The sequence below is a fragment of the Trichomycterus rosablanca genome, chromosome 15 (genome assembly GCF_030014385.1).
Source record: "Trichomycterus rosablanca isolate fTriRos1 chromosome 15, fTriRos1.hap1, whole genome shotgun sequence".
NCBI lineage: Eukaryota > Metazoa > Chordata > Actinopteri > Siluriformes > Trichomycteridae > Trichomycterus > Trichomycterus rosablanca.
Window position 1 is genome coordinate 22729791 of NC_086002.1, and position 24339 is coordinate 22754129.

Below are 24339 nucleotides of genomic sequence, written 5' to 3' on the forward strand. Positions count from 1 at the left end.
GGAGTAGAAACATCCAGAGCCACCGTGCACAGGCGTGTGCAGGAAATGGGCTACAGGTGCTGCATTCCCCAGGTCAAGCCACTTTTGAACCAGAAACAGCGGCAGAAGCGCCTGACCTGGGCTACAGAGAAGCAGCACTGGACTGTTGCTCAGTGGCCCAAAGTACTGTTTTCGGAAATCAAGGTGCCAGAGTCTGGAGGAAGACTGGGGAGAAGGAAATGCCAAAATGCCTGAAGTCCAGTGTCAAGTACCCACAGTCAGTGATGGTCTGGGGTGCCATGTCAGCTGCTGGTGTTGGTCCACTGTGTTTTATCAAGGGCAGGGTCAATGCAGCTAGCTATCAGGAGATTTTGGAGCACTTCATGCTTCCATCTGCTGAAAAGCTTTATGGAGATGAAGATTTCATTTTTCAGCACGACCTGGCACCTGCTCACAGTGCCAAAACCACTGGTGAATGGTTTACTGACCATGGTATTACTGTGCTCAATTGGCCTGCCAACTCTCCTGACCTGAACCCCATAGAGAATCTGTGGGATATTGTGAAGAGAAAGTTGAGAGACACAAGACCCAACACTCTGGATGAGCTTAAGGCCGCTATCGAAGCATCCTGGGCCTCCATAACACCTCAGCAGTGCCACAGGCTGATTGCCTCCATGCCACGCCGCATTGAAGCAGTCATTTCTGCAAAAGGATTCCCGACCAAGTATTGAGTGCATAACTGAACATAATTATTTGAAGGTTGACTTTTTTTGTATTAAAAACACTTTTCTTTTATTGGTCGGATGAAATATGCTAATTTTTTGAGATAGGAATTTTGGGTTTTCATGAGCTGTATGCCAAAATCATCAGTATTAAAACAATAAAAGACCTGAAATATTTCAGTTGGTGTGCAATGAATCTAAAATATATGAAAGTTTAATTTTTATCATTACATTATGGAAAATAATGAACTTTATCACAATATGCTAATTTTTTGAGAAGGACCTGTAAATCACTGGATGAACCAGAATATAAACTCTAATAGTTTTTCTAAACAGATTTAATGTCAGAGTACTGATAGCAGATGTTTTCATTAGTATTAGAAAAATCTAAACTAAACTGAATATGGAACAACTAACAGCAAAACACACTCTACTATTATTCAGCTACATCTAATTTAAAAGAAAATTACTGTAGTTGTAATTAAAATAACATATTGTAGTTCTTCTCAAATGAAAAGATGGAATAAAAACCAGCAGCACTTACTGGTCTGCAGTGTGTTGGCTAAATCTGTCTGGTTCATCTTCTTCAAGACATGTAGTGTGATCTTCAGTGCCTCCTCCCTGAAGTTACATTGATTCTCCTCCTCCTTCACCTTAGAACATTCTGGGTAATCTGGACTCAGTATCTTCTTATATTTATTTAGCTCATTTTTCAACAGAGTGATGATTTTCTGCTCCAGCTCCTGACAGAGATTGGATATAAAAATGTTAAACCTACATTGGTACAGTCAGCTCCAAAATGATTGGCACCATGGATAGAAATAGGTGAAAAGATCCAGATTCTCCAGGTTGTGAGTTACTCTCTTGTGGATTCTCTTCTTCTGCTTACCTTACAGTATTTTTTTTTTGGGGGGGGGGGGGCTTCAGGTCAGAGAACTGTATATTTATACCACAGTCAAACAAAAGAATTTAAACATCAAGTACAGTGGAACCTTGACTTACGAGTTTAATTCGTTCCGTGACCAAGCTCGTAACTCAATTTGCTCGTATATCAAATCAAATTTTCCCATTGAAATGAATTGAAACGCTATTAATCCGTTCCAGCCCCCCAAAAACCACACAGATTTTTTTTGTTACATGTTTTTAAATAAGAAAAATGTACTTTATAAATAACAAATAATGTATAAAATAATAATAATACATAATAAAAGAGAATGTAAAGAAATAAACTGGTTTTATTACGTGTATTTACCTTAAAAATCAGACGAAGATGCTGGCGGAGGTGGAGATTGGCAGAGGAAGTTGGGGGAGTGTTTCATTTCGTGCTCTATCACTTAACTTACTCGCTACACACTTAATGCTACAATATACAGTGGAACCTTGGTATACGTCAGCTTTGGTATAAGTCCAACTTGGTATACGTCCTGTTTGGATGTGAAAAATTTAGCTTGGTATACGACCTTTATTTGGAATATGTCTCGCGTGCTAGAACTTGTACGGGTCACGACACCACGCGCTACTCTTGTTTACCTATCGCGAGACAAAGCCACGAGCGTCATTACGCCAGTTGCTACCGTTCAGTAAGCAACCCGCGCTATAATCTACAGTTATAACGCTCTATATAATTTTTTTACTTCACTTAATCTTATTCTTCACCTACTTTTTTGGCTTTTTCGTCACATTTTCCTCTTTTTGACTTGCTTGTATGGCAAGATAACCAGGTGAACTGAACTCAGCTGAGCTCGTAACTCAGATCTCGGCTCGTATCACAAAGCAAAAAATCCACCAAGTGACAGCTCGTATCTCGAAAAATTCGTAAGTTGGGTCACTCGTAAGTCGAGCTTCCACTGTACAATAAAAAAATAAATAAAATTGGAACATCTGTGGATTTTTAAAAGTGCTAACCTCAACCGGAGCTGGATCTCAAGTACGTCGTATCGAATCCAGCTCTGCCTCACCGGCCAGGGCTGAGCAGCTAGATGGACAACGATTGGCCTGTTGGTCAGATGGGTGGGACTAAGGTTGGAAGTGGGTCGCTCTCTGTCAGAATGGTGCAGTTACAACCTCTGCTGGCTGATTAGAGGCACCTACATGGAGATGAGGTAGGAGTGCTCTTAGGTTGTGTCTCTCCACACGCAACGCTAGCTGGCGCCACACTCTTCAATGTGTGGGTGGCAAGATGCATATGGCTTGCTGCTCATGTGTCGGAGGGAATGTGGGTTAGCTTCGATCTCCTCGGTCAGGGCAGAGATCGGCAGAGGCAGAGAGGATGTGTCATGCAAACTGGGCAATTGGACGCACTAAAGGGGGAAAAAAAGGGAAGAAAATGCATTTAAAAAAAAAAAAAAGTGCTAACCTAAAGTAAAATACTTTTAACAAATCTGCCTCTTTTCCACCAGTGTGGAGGTGCGCAGGACCACTAGTAGTAATTGTTTTAGGGTCTCTCACACTTCTTAGAACTAATGCACTTCAGCTGAATTTGCTTGATGCGTGACACAGCTGGTAATGTAGATGGAAGGTGCTATTTGGCTTTATTTGTTTCTGAGAAAGCTCTCTAGATCAGAGATGTGGTCGCACGTAAGTCGCACACAAGTCGCACACACAGTAACTTCAGACTCGCAAAAAAATAACTTTGTAAACAACAGTCCCTAGCGTCAGCATGTGTTAACATTAGTTATGGGTAACACACACACAAACACACACACATATATACAGTGGTGCTTGAAAGTTTGTGAACCCTTTAGAATTTTCTATATTTCTGCATAAATATGACCTAAAACATCATCAGATTTTCACACAAGTCCTTAAAGTAGATAAAGAGAACCCAGTTAAACAAATGAGACAAAAACATTATACTTGGTCATTTATTTATTGAGGAAAATGATCCAATATTACATATTTGCTTTCAGTATCTGGTGTGACCCCCCTGTGCAGCAATAACTGCAACTAAACATTTCCGGTAACTGTTGATCAGTCCTGCACACCGGCTCGCAGGAATTTTAGCCCATTCCTCCGTACAGAACAACTTCAACTCTGGGATGTTGGTGGGTTTCCGCACATTAACTGCTCGATTCAGGTCCTTCCACAACAGTTTGATTGGATTAAGGTCAGGACTTTGACTTGGCCATTCCAAAACATTAACTTTATTCTTCTTTAACCATTCTTTGTAGAACGAATTGTGTGCTTAGGGTCGTCGTCTTGCTGCATGACCCACCTTCTCTTGAGATTCAGTTCATGGACAGATGTCCTGACATTTTCCTTTAGAATTCTCTGATATAATTCAGAATTCATTGTTCCATCAATGATGGCAAGCTGTCCTGGCCCAGATGCAGCAAAACAGGCCCAAACCATGATACTACCACCACCATGTTTCACAGATGGGATAAGGTTCTTATGCTGGAATGCAGTGTTTTCCTTTCTCCAAACATAACGCTTTTCATTTAAACCAAAAAGTTCTGTTTTGGTCTCATCCGTCCACAAAACATTTTTCCAGTAGCCTTCTGGCTCGTCCACGTGATCTGTAGCAAACTGCAGATGGGCAGCAATGTTTTTTATGGAGAGCAGTGGCTTTCTCCTTGCAACCCTGCCATGCACACCATTGTTGTTCAGTGTTCTCCTGATGGTGGACTCATGAACATTAACATTAGCCAATGTGAGAGAGGCCTTCAGATGCTTGGAAGTTACCCTGGGGTTTTTTGTGAGCTTGCCGACTATTACACGCCTTGCTCTTGGAGTGATCTTTGTTGGTCGACCACTCTTGGGGAGGGTAACAATGGTCTTACATTTCCTCCATTTGTATACAATCTGTCTGACTGTGGATTGGTGGAGTCCAAACTATATATATAATCGTGAATAATCTTGATTAAAAATTTTATTTGTGTAACAGCCCTAATATATATACACACATTAATCGAGATTAATTGTGATTAATCGACTGCAAAATTAACTAAATAACTAAGGTAAATTTGAATAGTTATGCACATTGTTATTGCAAGAACATGTTTACCAATAAAAAATTTAAATTATGATACAATTATTAAATATACATTATTTTTAGAAAGCCAGCCAATGCCTATATACAGTTGTTAACAGCTACCCATCTTTCAGCCAGTTATTTAAAATGACAAGTCTGTTCACATTATCTGGCAAAAGTGAGGATCATAACCCTGCAACTAAAAACAGGTGCTCATGGTACTAATATGAACCATTTCTAGATGCCACACGTACAGTGGGGCCAAAAAGTATTTAGTCAGCCACTGATTGTGCAAGTTCTCCTACTTAGAAAGATGAGAGAGGTCTGTAATTTTCATCATAGGTACACTTCAACTATGAGAGACAAAATGAGAGAAAAAAAATCCAGGAAATCACATTGTAGGATTTTTAAAGAATTTATTTGTAAATTATGGTGGAAAATAAGTATTTGGTCACCCACAAACAAGCAAGATTTCTGGCTCTCACAGACCTGTAACTTCTTCTTTAAGAAGCTCTTCTGTCCTCCACTCGTTACCTGTATTAATGGCACCTGTTTGACCTTGTTATCTGTATAAAAGACACCTGTCCACAGCCTCAAACAGTCAGACTCAAAACTCAACCATGGCCAAGACCAAAGAGCTGTCGAAGGACACCAGGAAGAAAATTGTAGACTTGCACCAGGCTGGGAAGAGTGAATCTACAATAGGCAAGCAGGTTGGTGTGAATAAATCAACTGTGGGAGCAATTGTAAGAAAATGGAAGACATACAAGACCATTGATAATCACCCTTGGGGTCAAGATCTCATCTCGTGGGGTCAAAATGATCATGAGAACGGTGAGCAAAAATCCCAGAACTACATGGAGGGACCTGATGAATGACCTGCAGAGAACTGGGACCAAAGTAACAAAGGCTACCATCAGTAACACACTACGCCGAGAGGGACTCAAATCCTGCAGTGCCAGGCGTGTCCCCCTGCTTAAGCCAGTACATGTCCAGGCCCATCTGAAGTTTGCCAGAGAGCATATGGATGATCCAGAAGAGGATTGGGAGAATGTCATGTGGTCAGATGAAACCAAAATGGAACTTTTTGGTAAAAACTCAACTCGTCGTGTTTGGAGGAAGAAGAATGCTGAGTTGCATCCCAAGAACACCATACCTACTGTGAAGCATGGGGGTGGAAACATCATGCTTTGGGGCTGTTTTTCTGCAAAGGGGACAGGACGACTGATCCGTGTTAAGGGAAGAATGAACGGGGCCATGTATCGTGAGATTTTAAGCCAAAACCTCCTTCCATCAGTGACAGCATTGACAATGGAACGTGGCTGGGTCTTCCAGCATGACAATGATCCCAAACACACCGCTCGGGCAACGAAGGAGTGGCTCCGTAAAAAAATTTCAAGGTCCTGGAGTGGCCTAGCCAGTCTCCAGACCTCAACCCCATAGAAAATTTGTGAAGGGAGTTGAAAGTCCGTGTTGCCCAGCGACAGCCCCAAAACATCACTGCTCTAGAGGAGATCTGCATGGAGGAATGGGCCAAAATACCAGCTACAGTGTGTGCAAACCTGGTGAAGACTTACAGGAAACGTTTGACCTCTGTCATTGCCAACAAAGGTTATGTTACAAAGTATTGAGTTGAACTTTTGTTATTGACCAAATACTTATTTTCCACCATAATTTACAAATAAATTCTTTAAAAATCCTACAATGTGATTTCCTGGATTTTTTTTTTTCTCATTTTGTCTCATAGTTAAAGTTGCTGTGTTAAAGCAGCGCAAATTACCACAGTGACGTATGTTTAAAGTGGCACAAACACTTATTTAAATGTTTATATACCTGCAATGCACACAATGGGTAAATGTTACTGCTAGCTTTCAGCGTAGTGATGAAGTATCGCTCCCTATGCCCTACACAGTTTGAAGTTCACTTCATTTGAACATTGTAATCTCACTTAAAATGGTGAAATACCATCTGCAGTGCACTTCACAAGAACAACTGGGGTGAATGGAATGCTCTTACAGAATTGGGGCTAATGGCTGAAAGACAATCTGAACCAATCAGACCTTCTGATTTGAATTTTTAGTAAGATCACAAATTTAGTCACAAAGATGATGTGTCAATGAAACGCTGGATTGGCTTTCTAATGAGTTCGCGTTTTACTTCACAACCAGGAGAAGTTTGGAGGTTTTTAATTATAAGCACATTTACAAAATAACAGATTCTATTCCTGATGGGACACACGCTTATAAATTTAATAGCATTTGGAAGAACAGAAGCTAAGGTAAGCAGTGGTTATGATTTTTTTCGCTGTGTTTTGGATTTTGGCCGCTGTGCCGTGATTTATTGCACACTTTTATTTTGCAAGAACACAAAACGTATCAGTTTAAGCTTTTAACTGGTACCTTCTTGTTATGGAAATTACATTAATTTGCACAATGACTAAGAAAGTAAAGGCACTAAGTAAAATGGCAAAATACAACCGCTAATCTGTTGTTGTTTTTATATCTAAACATACAGATTATTTGTTTATTTCTACCTACATTTTCAATATATGTTTTGTGTATATAATATTGACCTGTGACTTGACTCGGACTCGTATTTTGTGACTTGTGAACATCTCTGCCCTAAATTAATAACCAGCTGCGTTACAAATTCAAACATTAAATGAAACACTGAATCGATTTCAAGAGTCGATTAACTAGTTAGGTTTAGAAAGAGAAGAATTGATAGATTGTGTTGGTGGATCAAGTAACTGATCTATCATATTTGATCACAGTTCCAACAAAGCACTCTCATCTCAATAGTTTACACATGTTTAAGATGACTGATCTCGTTTGTCACTTTAAACAACTTGTAGTGTTTTCTAACTCACACTGTAGAGCTATTGTATAATCATTCTGCCTTCGGTCATTAGATTCTTTCTTTATAGTTTGGTTTTAATTAAGTGCAACTAATATTTGTTTCCTTTGGCTTTCTTTGGCCTCTAACATTTTTCAGATTTTTGGCTCTTGGGTATAGAATCAGCATGGTAATGAAGCTGTGTACCATATTTCGTCCCATTTTATGAAATATATACTTCAAGCTTTTTTAATATATTTTAAATATATTTTAGGATAACAAATACATTTCTTCACATTCATTTTACATAAGATCTAGCTGATTAACCACAAATAAATTATGGTCTAATGATTTTGGCACAGACTGTAGATGGCTGATGAGTAATTGTTTATTACAATAGATAAACTGTTGATTAATTATCACATCACTGCTACTAGTATGAATGTGGAAGTTCCTGCAATATCAAGACAAATGAATTTTTGTAGATGTGCCTCATCACACACCAATTCAAACAAAGACTCAGATACACACCTTAAATATGGAATCCAACTCAGTTCTGCTGCTTCTTTGTGATTTCTTTAATTTCTCTTGGTTTCTGTAAACAAAAGCATCAAGTTTAATGTAAATACATTTGCACAGCAAACGGCAATAAATGTCCTGCAGCAGTTTAACATCATCATAATGCTGTTCAAAACCTGACCCTACATTTGGAATAAGGAATATGAGTTTTTCAGAGTCACATTTCCTAAAATGATTCTTACCTCATATCAGTAGAACGGTCTCTGAAATTTGGTGGGTCTTCCATTGACCGATCACTCTTCATAGACACACAGCTGGGTTCAGGTGAGTCTGATCTTTTACTGTCCACCAATCTAAATCAAAGAAGAACAATCACTGAAGTTTAAAATGTGATTATCAAACTTATATTGCATATAATATTGAAATCATGTGGAAATTGTAATGGCAAGAGCTTTATTAAAACAGTAAAACCTGATCAAGTAACCCCTACATTTGGGATAAGGAATATGAGTCACATTTCCTAAAATGATTCTCACCTGAGATCAGTAGAATGGTCTCGATCACTGAAATTTGGCGGATCTTCCATTGACCGATCACTCTTCATGGACACACAGCTCGGTTCAGGTGAGTCTGATACCTCACCCTGAATCAGACTGAAATACAACAAAAAAATGAAGAATTTCTGTTCTGCAGGCTTTCTGTTATATTACAGTTTTACTTTCACCTCTCTAATAATAATCTGATGACATCACTGTGAAGATCAGATACAAACTACAAGCTTCAAAGTATAAGTTGAGTAATAATATAATTAAACCAAATTTAACCTTTGAAATGTCTTTTGTATTTATTGTACTGTTGTTTATCTGCACTGTGTATATTGTATTGTCTTGCACTTTTGTTCTATGTTGCACACTGGTCCTGGAAAAACGTTGTTTGCAACGTACAGTATGTACTTGTATATAGCTGAATGACAATAAAGCCACTCTTAAACTCCACAGAGCCACTGACAAGTGCAACATCAAACACAAAATATCTGGAGAACTATAAACTTGAAATGCCCATTTTCAACCATTTGCTTAATTTTATTCTTATTATACGTGTTTTATTATTAACATAATACAGGCATGAAATTTATATTTTATTATTTATTATAAATATGAAATGTATTTAATATGAAGCCAAAATTTTCTCAAATTTCCCCCATGGGGATCAATAAAGGAGTCTTATTATCGACTTCATGGGGGTTTACACTATATGGTAAAAAGACTATTAACTAATCATCCCAAAGCCTCAACATGGCTTTGGAGTTGCAGCCCTTTCGCCCCTCCTTTGCATAGTAAACTCATTGTGTAAACTTCTCTGACTAATCCGACATGTGTGAACTTATCTGACTACAGCACAAATATGTACTGTCTTTCTGCTCATCTGAGTTGAGCTTAGGTCAAAAAACTCACAGATATTTTGGCACAGAACTGATGTGACTATATTTATCAAAGTATGCAGAACTGTCTAAGGGGTCCACATGGTTTCCAGCCTTGCCCTACATGAACTGAAAGTTCTTTGGATTTCCTGAATCCTTTTCAATATTATTTACAGTAGATTTTTGTATAGAGCCAATAGAACTGTCAATGAAGAAGTTATACTGATAAGCTACGACTAAGCTCCACATGTATCTGTGTTTATCTGAATTTTCCTCAGTTTCACTTTTAAACTTGTTACAGCTCGAGGTTCAGAGAAATTGTGAGAATCAGCTTTTCCAAGAGTCTAAAACATGTATAGTTAAAGCTTAATGTGACTTAACGTCTAAAAAGAACAACACAGAAACTTCTCTTATATTACTGCTCATAAGTTCTGTCCACTAATAAGCATAAGAAAACAATAGAGAAGTAAAGCTAATAAGCAGGTTTTATTGTATTTTTTTTTTACTGTTTTTATTGTATTTCAGTGTTTTTTTTATATTATATGTGTGTTATTATTAGTGGATAAGTGTCAAAAACAACCCCATTATTTTACATTACCCTAAAATGACCATGGAACACATTAATTGATTTTCCATACATCCTTATGGGAAAAATACCTTGAAACCCACACCTTTTAAACTCAACGCCACTCCCAGAACCAACTGACAGTGAGTTTCAAGGTAACACTATTATTATTTGTATTATTGTTATTATTAAGCTGGTTATTAATTATTACTAGAGCTGCCTGTTGAAAAGCTTCACAGTAAATTCTTTCAGTTCAGATCAGTAATAGAGTTTAGTGAGAACTTTAATCAATAAATTCACTCACCTCAGGACTTTTCTCAGTCTCTCAGAAAGATTCATTTTAGCGCTCATGTCTCTTCAGGCAGATTGAAGCTTTACCTGCTCACACATGTAGAGAAACAGTGCAGCACAACAGAATTCTTCTTTATGAAGTTTAGAATTATAACATTCACACATTACATCAGTGAATTCAGTTTATTACTGGGATTTTCTTCTGAACAATTTTATATTCCTCTTTTCAGTAAACAGCACTGCTATTTTCACTCGAACCGGATTGTTCTGGTTTATTCAACAGAGGAGGAATAGGGCGGAGCTACTGTATAGTATACAGCTGGGGGGTATTCCAGAAAGCGGGTTAAGTGATTAAACTGGGTAAGTTAACTCAGAATTAACGAAAACTTGAAGTTTTCCGTTCCAGAAACCGAGGTTAAAGAGAGCCTGTGTCAGTTACTATAGCAATTTACGCTCCGAAGCTAAGCTGCTTGTTGGCAGGTTAACTTAAACCTAAACCCGGGGTTACACACACTTTTTTCATGCAAACCTGGCGGGTCTTTTACTCCAGGATCCAGTGGATACAGACGCGCTAATTATTCGAAGAGATCTTAGTTGGGAACGAGTCATTAAACTCAGATTAGACATCCTGCCGATGAATTTCTCCGCGAACCTTTCCACAGTCAGTCAACTCGGGGAGAGTGGGGACGGTTGCAACACTATTGATCACAATAATCACAATATTAATAAAAAGGCTTGTTATAACATTAATTATAACATTATGGATAAAATGTTATGGATTAATATAGAATACCTTTAACAGACACATAGGTTAGTAAGCTAAAATAATTAGTGGTTTAAATTGATTACACTGTAAGCCCGGATAAGTTCAATTAACTTAAAAAAAATTGTGGAAACCGTTTGCGTTAAAAACATAGATGGAAAGTAACGAATTACATTTACTCGCGTTACTGTAATTAAGTAGTTTTTTGTGTACTTGTACTTTTAAAAGTAGATTTTACAATCAGTAATTTTACTTTTACTTAAGTATGTTTTGCATTAAGAATTGTAATTCGCTACATTTTAAATAACATCCATTACTGAGTAAATAAAACGCTAAAAAATCACATCTGTGAAACTGCTGCAGTAAATTATGCGATGGAAAATAAACTGGTGCTAAAATAAAGGAGCTGTAATCTAGGTATAGAATAGGGAGGGAAGAGTGATTTTAACAGTTTAACATGTTTGGAGTTTGATGTTTCGTTATTTGATAACATAGTCTGATGTCAAGGAATGGAAGTTTTGTCTTACATCTCGAAGGTTTTCTTTAGGTCATTTAGTGAAAGTCACAACACTTGTAACCTTGACTTGTTTTGAGTTATGATATTTGCAGTATGATGTTGTTTGGTATTTGTTGGTGATGAAAAGAAGGCTGGTCTATAAAATCCACAATTATTGCCAACTTCAGTGGTTATACAGTTTGAAAAAGTTTTATGGGATGTTCTGTACTAAAATGACACATTACACATCCCTAAATGTTTTAAATGTTGTATCAACATGTTTTTCTATTATATTTTAATGAAAAATAACTATTGTGAGATTTATATTCTGCCTGTTTGCATTCTCCTCTTTCTGTTACTAAGTAACGTTTACTCTGAGTAAATTCTAAATAAGATACTTTTTACTTGAGTAGATTTTTAGACTAGTAATTTTACTCGTACTTAAGTAAAAATTCATTGAAGTAATAGTACTTTTACTTGAGTACAATATTTTAGTACTCTTTCCACCTCTGGACAAAAAGTAATGTATAATGAAAGTTTGAGTTAGCATCACTTAAAACATTAAGTTATTACACTTAAAAGGTAAGTTGATTAAACTTTCTTTTTTTCTGGTACCAACTGCTTTTCCCAATAATTCCACTCATTATCTTGAGCTCAATTGAAAAAAAAAAATCGATTTCTTTTTAGTTTTCATGTTAATTACATTTTAAATATTAATTAGAAATGTTTATAGAAAAACAGACAGAATAATAAAATTATTTTCCTTTTATTTCACTTCAGAAGTATTTACTTAAAATACAACATCCCAGCTAGCAAAAAATGTATGACCCAGTTCACATACACACAACATTTTTGTTCAGCTTGTAAAAAGTAAAATAGAACAGTCAGTGTTTAAAGAGCTTGCAAATTTAAAAATAGTTCGTTTGCGTAAAATAATGAATGATTAAACATTTAGAATGTATTACACTTTCTGGTATATTACGCGTTTTAACATTGTGTCCACAAGTAATACGGTTTATTAGAATTGTTTTAAACAGTTTTTCAAATAAAAACGAAAGTAAAGATGGAGGCATATACACGTGTAGCCCCTTAAATAAGTAATAGCAAATAAACAATAAGTTCTAATCATTAAGCTTTAATTAAATAGATATTCAGAAGTTGTTTTGGTTATTTTATTTTTGATAAAGTTTATTTTTGAATTCTTGTTTAAAGTGAGCTTATTGTACCTTTTGCCTGTCTATAACCCTATAATGTCTCACTTGATTGGAAGGGTTAATGTTCAGGCTGGAGTAGCCCGTTATGATTGGTTCTCAGTGAGGGGGCGGGAGGAGGAGAAGCAGCTGGGTGTGTACGGAGAAAGTGTGTGTGTGTGGAACGGGAACTGTACTGTAACAGATACGATGATAACAAGGTGTTTAGAGTAAATTAAGTTAAAACACCAGCCCTAAGTTGTCGGTATGATAACTAATTATTAGTGCTGGGTTGATAACAATTGTATCTGCCAAATGTTGTCGGCTAGATAACCTTTAAGCAGTTCATTACTTTACAGTACTTTTACTTTTATAGTACTTTTTAGTTCAGTACAGTAGTTTAGTGTTTATTTGCTGTATTTTTTGCCCGTGAGTATCCTAGCTTTCCAGTTTGTAAGCTAGTGTGTTTCAGTGTAAAAACACAAGTTGACTAGAACAGTCAGACGTTCGTTGGTATTTAGTTGACTGAGCTTGTTAATGAGGGACTGTTGTTACGGCAGTGAGAGGACACACACACACACACCAGCTCTTCACTAACTCCTGTGAGCGGAACTTTTCATCAGTCTGAGCATCCTTCTGCAGGCTGGGGCATCAAGGCGTGAGTAAAGAAAACCCTTGTACTCAATTGAGGTGATTGATAAACTTCATCTAGAATCCTTTTTATTTTCTTTTTTAAGTAATTCACTTACTTACCCCCCACCCCCACCCCCACACACACGTACACCCCTCATTCACATACCTCCTTGAAATAAATACACGCATATTGTATACATTAATATTCTCTTGCCTTTCATATTTGTATCTTGTCATTTACCTCTATCTACCTATGATCGTAGTTGAACTGTAAACTACTGTAAACATCAAACATTAGAAGAGCTGACTATGAACTATTCTTAGTTAAACTGTAATGTTTGTTTATGTTTATTAAAATTTTAACGTCATGTTTTTACACTTTTTGGTTACATTCATGACAGGAACGGTAGTCATTCATTACACAAGGATCATCAGTTCACAAGTCCATATCAAGCACAGTCTTGGACAATTTAGTATCTTCAATTCACCTCACTTGCATGTCTTTGGACTGTGGGAGGAAACCGGAGCACCCGGAGTAAACCCACGCAGACACAGGGAGAACATGCAAACTCCACACAGAAAGGACCCGGACCGCCCCACCTGGGGTTCGAACCCAGGACCTTCTTGCTGTGAGGCGACAGTGTAGTTAAACTGTAACTAAATTTCACAGTTCAACAATATCATGTTTACAGTTGAACCGTAAACTTCACAGTCAATATTATTAAACACTGGAAGAGGTTACCATAAATTTCATAGTAACATAAGAGTTCACAGTTGTGTGACAGTAAAACAATGAACTATTATGGTTCATCTGTAAACTTAACAGTTTTACTGTAATACTTCACAGTACATTTTATCCTGGGTTTGTCCTTTCGTTTATTTACTTTTGTCAATTTTGTTTTTTTATTTACAGTTGTATAGATTTTAGATACAGTGTGACAAAAAATAAGAACATATGCACAAATTAATACAAGGTTAAAATAAATAAAACATGTACATACAATTATAATAATTATTAATAACTTTTTTACATTTATTTATTTATTTGTTCATTTTTGTTCATTTTTTGCAAGAAGAACTCCAAATGCTCGATGAAAAAAAAAAAAAAGCAAAGCACTGGGAATTTCAACAAATAAAGAAATAAAAAAAGAAAAGAGGGTATTGCCAGCAACATCAGGGCTCGTTGTGCTCACAAAAGACCTGGCATTGAGATCAGAAAAAATGGCATTACTTTTCTAGTCAAGCCTAACATAGTATTTAAAATCGTTCGTATATTACGAGTAGTCTAACCCATTCGTAATTCACTAAGTACCTCTTAACTTGAACTTTGCGTGCACAAAAAAGATAAATTTAGCCAATTTGCCTTAAAAACTGGTTCTATATACGGCAACATCACCTTCCTAAAAAACAAAAACTTTATGACAAAAAAATGTGCACAGTGGTTATTAAGGAATTCGTTTAGTGTGGAGGAACTCCAGTGTAACACAATGAGTCTAGGCCTTTCACCTACACCTTTAGCCTATTACATTTGGCCTTAAATGGACAGTTCATGCTTAAAAGTGCTACTATCTGGCAAAATTACACATCATTAAGTGACTTGAATGCCCTATTAACACTTGAGGTCAGAGGAGAATGGCCACACAGGTTGAAGCACACTTGAAGGCTAATATAACTCAAATTCTCTTCTCACATTTTACAATCATGGGAAGCAGAAAAACATTTTAGAAAGCACCTGAGGCATATGGTCTACACCAAAAGAGAACCAAACCATGTTTCACTCCATTCAGCCAAGAAGAGGCTTTCAAAACCTAAACATGTTTGATTTATGAAATTGTTATTTCTACTCCACATAGTAGGGTCAAATTGTATTATAAACAACACTGTACATGTGTTATTTTTTAATTATCCATGTTTAATGCAATTAAAAAGCAGTTGAGAAATACATTTTGGCTAAAACCTTCTTAAAAGGTAGTGAAGTTAGGTTAGTGGTAATTGTAGTGTTAATTGGACTTTTAGTTGTTTTTTAATGACAGCCAAAGATAAAGCAGTGTAGATACCTAAGGAAAGTTTATTCCATAATTTGGGGAAAAAAAATGCCTTGTCTGTATTGAGTAAATTTTTAAAAACAAATGTAATGAGTAAATGTTTTGCATTGTTATGCACATATTGTATATGACCCTCTGTGAGTTGGACCTCCTTGTCTAACATCAGTTCTTGACCTTACTAATGCATTTTTTTACTAAATAGGCACAAATTGTCACAGACACCTTCCAAAATAACAGTGAAACAAAAGCCGTTTAATCCCAGGGTGTGCTAAAAGACATATTTTTAAAAACCCGTACCATTTTGTCCAGTTTCTTAAGTTTCCGTATGGAAACAGAATATGTATAATAATATGAATAGATTGGAAACAAAGTGTTGTGTTGACAAATATTTTTAATGGGTTTATTTATTTTTTATGGTAACGTACTTCGTCATAGCCACTTCCTTCAAAAAGATACTTGATGGAACTCGATCTCAGTGTTGCATCATACTGTATAAAATGTGCTCTAGAAATGCAGTGCTCTGGTCTTGCAAAGGAAAAGTCCATACATGCTTCAGGAAATAGATGTGTGCACGTGGTTTAAGTATGGTATGGAGTGACGAGATAAATGGGTGTACACGGGCGTGTGTGTGTGTGTGTGTGTGAGTTAGTACAGAAATGTTTGTTTGTTTGTTGATTTTAACATCATGTTTTACACTTTTACAAGGTCCCCCTGCTTATGCCAGCACATGTCCAGGCCTGTTTGAAGTTCGCCAATGACCATCTGGATGATTCATAGGAGGCATGGGAGAAGGTCATATGGTCAGATGAGACCAAAATAGAGCTTTTTGGTATCAACTCCACTCGCCATGTTTGGAGGAAGAGTCCCAACAATGAAGCATCAAGGTGGAAACATCATACTTTGGGGGTGCTTTTCTGCAAAGGGGGCAGGACGACTGCACCGTATTGAAGGGAGGATGGATGGGGTCATATATAGCGAGATTTTGGCCAACAACCTCCTTCCCTCAGTGGCTGGGTCTTCGAGCATAACAATGACCCAAAACATACAGCCAGGGCAACTAAGGAGTGGCTCCATAAGAAGCATTTCAAGGTCCTGGAGTGGCCTAGCCAGTCTCCAGAACTGAACCCAATAGAAAATCTTCAATAGAAAATAGAGGAAGCTGAAACTCATTGTTGCCCAGCGACAGCCCCGAAACCTGAAAGATCTGGAGAAGATCTGTATGCAGGAGTGGGCCAAAATCCCTGCTGCAGTGTGTGCAAACTTGGTCAAGAACTACAGGAAACATCTGACCTCTGTTAAGGTTTCTGTACCAGTTCTGTTTTTCCATTGTATCAAATACTTATTTTATGCAATAAAACACCAGGATACATGTGGCGCGCCATCCTGGAACCCATACAGATTGTATTGCAGTGCTTACAGTAAAAAAAAAAAAAGCCTTAATATGAGAGTCTATTTTCAATCAGACTGAAATGACCAAAAGGGGCGGTACTGTATGGAACACAACTCGACGCTGATTGGACTGTGAAATTCAGAGGCAAGACAGACTGTCCAGAACAGTCACAGCTAGTTTAACACTGGTTATATGTGATAGAAAAATTTATTTCCTTTTGTCCTTTGGTGGTGCATCGCCCGTTCGCCCTAAGGAACGAGCCGCCCCTGTATATATACAGCGGGGCAAATAAGTATTGAATGCATCAACATTTTTCTTAATGTGTAATTAAGTTATGTGTAATAAAATGGAATGAGACAGGAAAAAAGTATTGAACACATAAAGAAAAGGTGTGGAAAGCAAAAAGACATGAAAAGCCAAAACACCAGCTGAAATCTGTCAGTATTTAGAAGCAATCCTGCCCCTATCAGTGCAATCCTAATTGATGGCCTATAAAAAGGTTTCTCATTACCAAGGTGTCACTCAAGAGCTCTCTTAAGACCTTTACAACCTTATTGTTGCAAAACATACTGATGGTATTGGTTGTAGACGTATTTCTAAACTTATAAATGTTCCAGTGAGCATTTTTGGGGCCATTATCCGGAGGTGGAGAGAACATAATTTCACCATAAACCAGCCACGACCAGGTGCTCCTCGCAAGATTTCTGACAGAGGAGTCAAAAGAATAATCAGAAGAGTTGTCCAAGAGCCACCCACAGAAAGCTTCAGAAAGACCTGGAATTAGCATGTACAGTTGTTTAGAAGAAAACAATAAGTACAATGCACTCAACCGCCATGGCCTTTATGTACACTCACCGCGCAAGAATCCATTGCTGAAGAAAAAGCATGTTAAAGCTTGTTTAAAATTTACTGCACAACATTTGGACACCAAAATTCAACTCTTTGGATGTCATAGCACACACCATGTTTGAATGAGAAAGGGCACTGCACATCACCCCAAAAACACCATACCAAGCCAAGAAACTCTCAAGTGGATTTAGAGAAAGAAACTAAAGCTGCTATAAAAGCCCAGTCAATCACCTGACTTGAATCTAATTGAAAATCTATGGAAAGAACTGAAGATCAGAGTTCATAGAAGAGGCCCCCAGAACCTTCAAGATTTGAAGACAGTTTGTGTGGAAGAATGGGCCAAAATCACACCTGAACAATGCATGTGACTAGTTTCTCCATACAGAAGACATCTTGAAGCTGTCATTACCAACAAAGGCTTTTTTACTAAGTATTTAAATACATTTCAGTAAGCGTGTTCAATACTTTTTCCCTGTGTCATTCACCTTATTACACATAACTTAATTTATGGACTTGTGTTTAAATTCCTTTGTATGTGTGCATTACTTGGGTTGTTTCCAACATCTTGTGAAAATTGTCAAAATGTCAAAATGTCAAAAGCCACATCAGATATATATTTACTGAGAAAAATGTTGATGCGTTTAATACTTATTTTCACCGCTGTATAGTAAAGTAATAGTAACATTTAACATAATGTAACAAAATCCTTTGCTGTACACTCACTGTGCATTTTGATGACATGTATTCTGATATTTCATTGTTTTTAAGTTATTTTATTTACTTACTAATTATTGTTTTGTTTTTACTTCCGTTATTGCGGCACTTTACCGCTATTATTAGCCACTTGCTACTAGAGGGTCTTATACAAAACAGCTGTAGCTGAAACTTTTAGTTCTGAAAGTTGCACAAATTAGAGGCTTATGTTTATGCATTATTGTTTATTATTATTTCAATTAAAAGTAATTTAATTTATTTTGATGTATTTGTTTTTGCAGTTCAAAATGGGTTTTTTTAACTGTCCTGTATGCAAAGAATAAAAATTTGATTTTTTAAAAAAGAGCTGCCTTATTTTATCATTTTGTATTTATTTTTGCTCTTTATTAAAGCAAAAGTGTTTCTTATCCGATTACTCGACTAATCGCTGGAATAATCGATGGGGCCAGTTCAAAATTACTTATTCGTTGTATCATAAAAGAAATTCTAAGAAAATGCAGGCCTTACTTTTTCTGATTTTACTATTTCTGATTTGATTGGGAAAAGATGGAATGCAAGGAAGATATGCAGGGTAAAAAAAACACTGTTAACCAAAAAAAAAAAAAAAAAGAAAAGAAACAAACACCTGGCATTATGTTCTGTGCATTCAAAAGTTAAAAGCAAACCTTTTGGAAAGGCTCTTAAAATTTCTAGCAAAACATTCCACAATAAAGTATCACGCTAACAGTCATACATTATGGTGGTAGTGTCAGAGACGGTTATGGACTAGTGACTAGTTATAGACAGACGTTTGCTTGTTCAAACCCTACTACTACTGCCAAACCACCACTGTTGGGTTCTGGAGGAGGCCCTTAACCCTCTATTACTTTAGTCTTATTCAGACACAGCTGTAAGCTCTGGATAAAGGCTGGTTCTAATGTTTATAGGCCAAGTAAGTAAGTGTAAAACTTATCCGTTGTTGTGACAATATTGTGCGGTGTGGCAGCTCAGCAATTCCAACCTAAGTGAAACTTGTTGATGCATGCTCAATAATCCAGGTACACAAATCCACACAAGTTTGTCCAGATGAACTGATTCAACCTTGTGGCTAAGTGAAACTTGCGCCATCTAGTGGATATTAATCTCCCCTCACAACAGTATCCACTGAAATTGATGTAAAATGCTAATTAAATGTAAAGTATTAGTATGAAGTGTAAACAGTGTAGATTTAAGTTAAATGTGTGTTTCGTGTGTGTTTCTGTTTTAGTTCTGGTTATGCTGCCATGGATCCTTCCGTCACTTGCTGCACCCACTGCTGACATTCAGTGTAAAGTCACGGTTCTGCCGGGCGGTCATGTTCGCTACAACCTGCCTTCTTTATTCAAAAAAGCAATGAATGACACCAGCTGTGAGGCCCAGTGGAGCAATATCATAAATGGTTTTATTCATTTGCTTTCATGGTAGGGTTTTAACTCTGTCATGCAGTTTATCGTCTTTATAACATTGACTCGATTAATTTTAATAAATTCGACCCTGGCAGGACTTGAACCTGCAATCTTCTGATTTAATGTCAGATGCCTTATCCATTGGGCCACGAGGTCTAATGGGTATCGTTTAATTCCATTTGTGCCTATCTAGAAGCAACTATAGCATAAAAATCATCTGTGCAAAGTTCAAATGTTTAGAAACTAGATAGATTTAGATAATAGCTAGATTGGTTTGAAGGAGTGTTTACTACTTTTCTGAGAAAACTGAAATAACCACATCTTATATTTATTTCCAAAGACAGGAAAACATGCCAGTAATTTATTTAGTTGCAGTAATTGCTTTATTCAAGGTGGGTCCAGAATCTACCTGGAAACACAGTAATGTGGAAATACACCAGGAACAACATACATTGCATGGCACCATACACTATTTATTTAGTTGGCTATTATTTATAATAACCAATCCAGTACTTGCCATTTTGTACAAATATTTTCTTCATTTCTTCTCCCTGTTTCTGTTTTCCCTTTAGGGCAAGACTGTTCTGGTCAATTATTACAAACAGAACATCACTATTGTCAACTCAGTCACCTCGGCCACCTCTGATACAGTCAATCTAAATGGATGCCATGACCTGAGCTTTGACCTCACCTGCACTGAGTCTGATGTAGGTTTATTATAACAGCCCAAACAAACACATTTTTTAATAAAAAAAAAAAACCCATCAAATACATCAAAACAGCTTCAAAAACAAAGGAAAAACTAAACCAGCCTAACATATACCAGGTATATCATACTTGAAATAATATACCTGGAGAAAAACCTGGCAAAACATGTGAACATGACAACCTATCAGACTGCAATTTAGTTAATAAGAGACAGTAATAATAAACTAAAATGCAAAAAAAAAAAAAAATGAAAATCTAAAATTCCATGTGTCTATGCAAAACTCACAGTCCAAGATCGGCTGTGAGCAAGTAAAATGAATTCAGAGACAAAGCAAGAACAACACTGGTTGTGTCACAAATGCAGCACAATACTTTCTAGTGTGTATCTTAAAATATGGGACAACACAAAAGATAACTCAGCTCGCTATATGAACAATGGCTTGTTGTTCATACAGCTGGATTGGGACCTCATTACTGGTAGATGGTGCCTGCACAGAGTCAAGGGTTAATGTGGATGGGGTGTGGATCTCACCTCGTGCAGGTGAATAGATGCAGTCGGCTACTGCACACGAATCGGAGGGGGCGTGTGAGAGTCCTGCTCACCTCAATCAGAAGTAGGGATCAGCATCAGTAGAGAGGAAGCACAATGCAATCGGGTAATTGGATACGACCAGATTGGGAGGAAAATTGGGAAAAAATGCAGAGCAAACACAAAAATCCTACATTTTTTAAAATGACTCGTGTTGGTGTGGACAGAGACACTTAGTTAGCAAAGATATAACAGTTAGCAAAGAAATGTTTTCATAAATGTCCTCTATACATAGTGCTACTTTTATTCTTATGATTGATTTTGTGATTTATTCATTTTGTGTTGCAGTTCATCGAGACACTTCAGTGCTCATGTAAGTAGTTTGATTTTAGTGCACTTTTATAAAAACAATGTCAAGCTGTTAATTTACAAATGTTTTGAAATGTGCTATTAATGTCATTGTTTTTAGGTAGAACAAAGATCTGGAACCACACCAAGACTCCTATTAGTTTTGTGTTAATAATGACTTAACATTGTGCACTTGTTATTGCAGGTACAAGTGCCTCCCATTCAACACCTAAAGGTACAGTAATATTTGACTCGTTATAAGCACCCCTGTTCTACAACATTTTGTTTTTCTGTTTTACTACACATGGGGCCAAATTCTCACCACTCTGCAGTGGTTACTCTTGACAGTAGTCCTTTACATGTTTTGGAGGAGGCACTGGCCAACTTGTTATATAAATACAGTATATTTACATTGGGACAGCTCAAAAACAATATTCATTGGGCTAAATAGGCTTTATTAAGTAACAAGAAATTCAAGTATGACATGTTATTTAAGCCACACTCTGTAAAGCAGAGCAAAATTAAAAAATTAACCATACAACCAAAATGCTATTTAAAAAAAAAAAATAATTACAGGCATTTTGCACATACATGTTCTGCGTAGACCCCATTAAATGCAACAAACAAACAGTAATTGTGCATGTGTATAGGATTCCTGTATTCCATTATTGTCAGTGATAAAATAATCAGTCATGCAGGTTTTGCAACCCTGCATATTTTCCTACCTTGTGTGACACTTGTGTACATATCTGGCTGCAGTGGAGGCTAATGCACCATCTCCTAATATAATGGCCACACTTCTCTTTCAAACTGATTCAAATATTTATTTCTAATCTGTGTGTACTTTGGGCACTTTAGAAGGATGTGCACCTCTGTCTCAACCTCACCTGTCCTGCAGTGACCACACAGTCTCTCCTCTCTGGGTGTTTTTATCATTTGGGTGATTCTGATTGGTGTTTGGGAAGCAGTGCTGGGGGTCAGTGTGGTGGTCAGTCTCTGGACCAGCTGACACAGGGGACTCTTTTCAGGGTAGAGCTCTTGGGATTGGAGTGCCTGAAACTGCAGGCTTGTTTTGGGACTCTTTTTTCAATATTAATAATTAATGGGTATCAGTACCAAAAGTCATGCAAGTGAGGTAATTGGAGATAGAAAATTATCCATGACTGTGTTTGATATAACCCTGTGAACTGATTAATCTTGTGTAATGAGTACAGTAATCCCTCCTCGTTCGTGGGGGTTGTGTTCCAGAACCCCCCGCGAAAGGTGAAAATCTGTGATGTAAAAACCATGTGTTTATATGGTTATTTTTATACATTTTAAGCCCTTATAAACTCTCCCACACTCAAACATTTCCCGTACAGTTATACAGCATAAAGCGGAATCTAATGCTGCGCTCCTTCGCTGAGCCAATAAGCACCCAGGATACTTAACTGATTGGGTATCTTCTCAGCCATCCGCCAATAGTGTCCTGTGTATGAAATCAACTGAGCAAACCAACTGAGGAAGCATGTACCAGAAAGAAAAAGACTCCTTGTCCGCAGAAATCCACAAACCAGCGGAAAATCCGTGATATATATGTAGATATGTTAGCATATAAAATCCGTGACAGAGTGAAGTTGCGAAAGTCGAAGCGCGATATAGTGAGGGATTACTGTAACTACCGTTTCTGTCGTAGGGTGTTAAACATGACATTAAAATACAAACAAACATCATTTTTGTTTGCCGGCAGATGTGCTTGGAGGCAAATTGACGTTTGCTCTGGGCTGTGTGTGAACAACGACTTGACTAGTGACTGGGTAATCGCTTGCTGCTCCCTCACAGACTCAAGAAAAATATCTATCATGCTAAATATTTAGACCTGTTGGTGCCTGCTTTATCCTGGTCAAAGTCGCCACAGGTTTAGTTTTATGGGCGAGATTAAACTCAGGACCCCCCTCGGTTCAGTGTAGGCACTCAGCCAGCTGACTGCACTGCTGAGATTTTAACCCAGCACCACCTCCTGCATGTTAAAGACATGCATATTTCCAAATGCATACATTATGTTGATAAGTGAGAGAGAAAAAATGTATCTGCTATTATAAAAGCCCATTCTTAAATTGCATAAGTTGTGGCCCGCCAACACAGACAAACAGAAAAAAAATTATACTAGTTCAAGATGTAATTCCCTTTTTTTACCAGATGGTGGGTAAGTACGGTGACAAAAATAATAATTTCGCTGTGTAAAAATAAAATGATTAAATAACAGCATATTATATGCATATTTTATTGTTTAAATAATGTCCTCAGGGACTGTTGGCCCTCGGGCACTTTCAGATTATCAAATCTGGCCCTCCTAGAAAAAAGTTTGGACACCACTGTTATTAGAGAAGTAAGAAATGAAAATCAGATGTGAATGTATTCCTAATCTGCACTACAAAAAATGCTAGAGGTGTTTTTGAAATCTCAAGACTGCCATGTCACTCATGTAATCCTTTAACTTCCTTTGTAGGTCATAATTTACAGCTAAATTAATAAAGGTTGCAACATTTAGAGAAATGTATTGTTCTTGTTAATGGCTTGAAAGGTTCTAAGGATTCTAAAGATCAAATATTTTATTTTCTGTTCTCTGTCTAGAAATAGTTTCAGCAGCATCCACATTTACAGTTCACATCAGTAAGTATAAAATCGTTATGCTTTTTTATTTAGTTTCTTTTGCAGGATGTACATTTAACTTGTTTAATCTCCTCCCCCCTTTTAGTGTGGTTGGTGATCATTTACCTCATTCTTTAAGGTATGTTCCAAATAAACCGACATAAATAAACACAGGCATGTCTTAAGAGACATGTGTAATTAGTAAGAGACTAGCTAAAGTTAATTATCAGCAGTAACTGCAGTATAATAAAGCCTGAGAGATTGATTACTATTTAACGTCATATGTTGTACCAGTTCAAATCAGCTCTGACAATT

The 24339-nt window shown here is 37.1% G+C and overlaps 1 protein-coding gene across 1 annotated transcript in view; it reads right to left on the reverse strand.

Moving 5' to 3' along the window:
• Positions 1 to 10364, reverse strand: part of LOC134328718 (NACHT, LRR and PYD domains-containing protein 3-like) — a 54147-nt gene extending 43783 nt beyond the window's left edge. Inside the window, exons 1-5 of the mRNA XM_063009899.1 lie at positions 10318 to 10364; positions 8565 to 8681; positions 8271 to 8381; positions 8041 to 8122; positions 1246 to 1444 (exon numbers count right to left, since the gene is read on the reverse strand). Of these exons, the coding sequence (XP_062865969.1) occupies positions 1246 to 1444; positions 8041 to 8122; positions 8271 to 8381; positions 8565 to 8681; positions 10318 to 10364 (556 nt within the window). The remainder of the gene's footprint in view (positions 1 to 1245; positions 1445 to 8040; positions 8123 to 8270; positions 8382 to 8564; positions 8682 to 10317) is intronic.
• Between the last annotated feature and the right edge of the window lie 13975 nt (positions 10365 to 24339).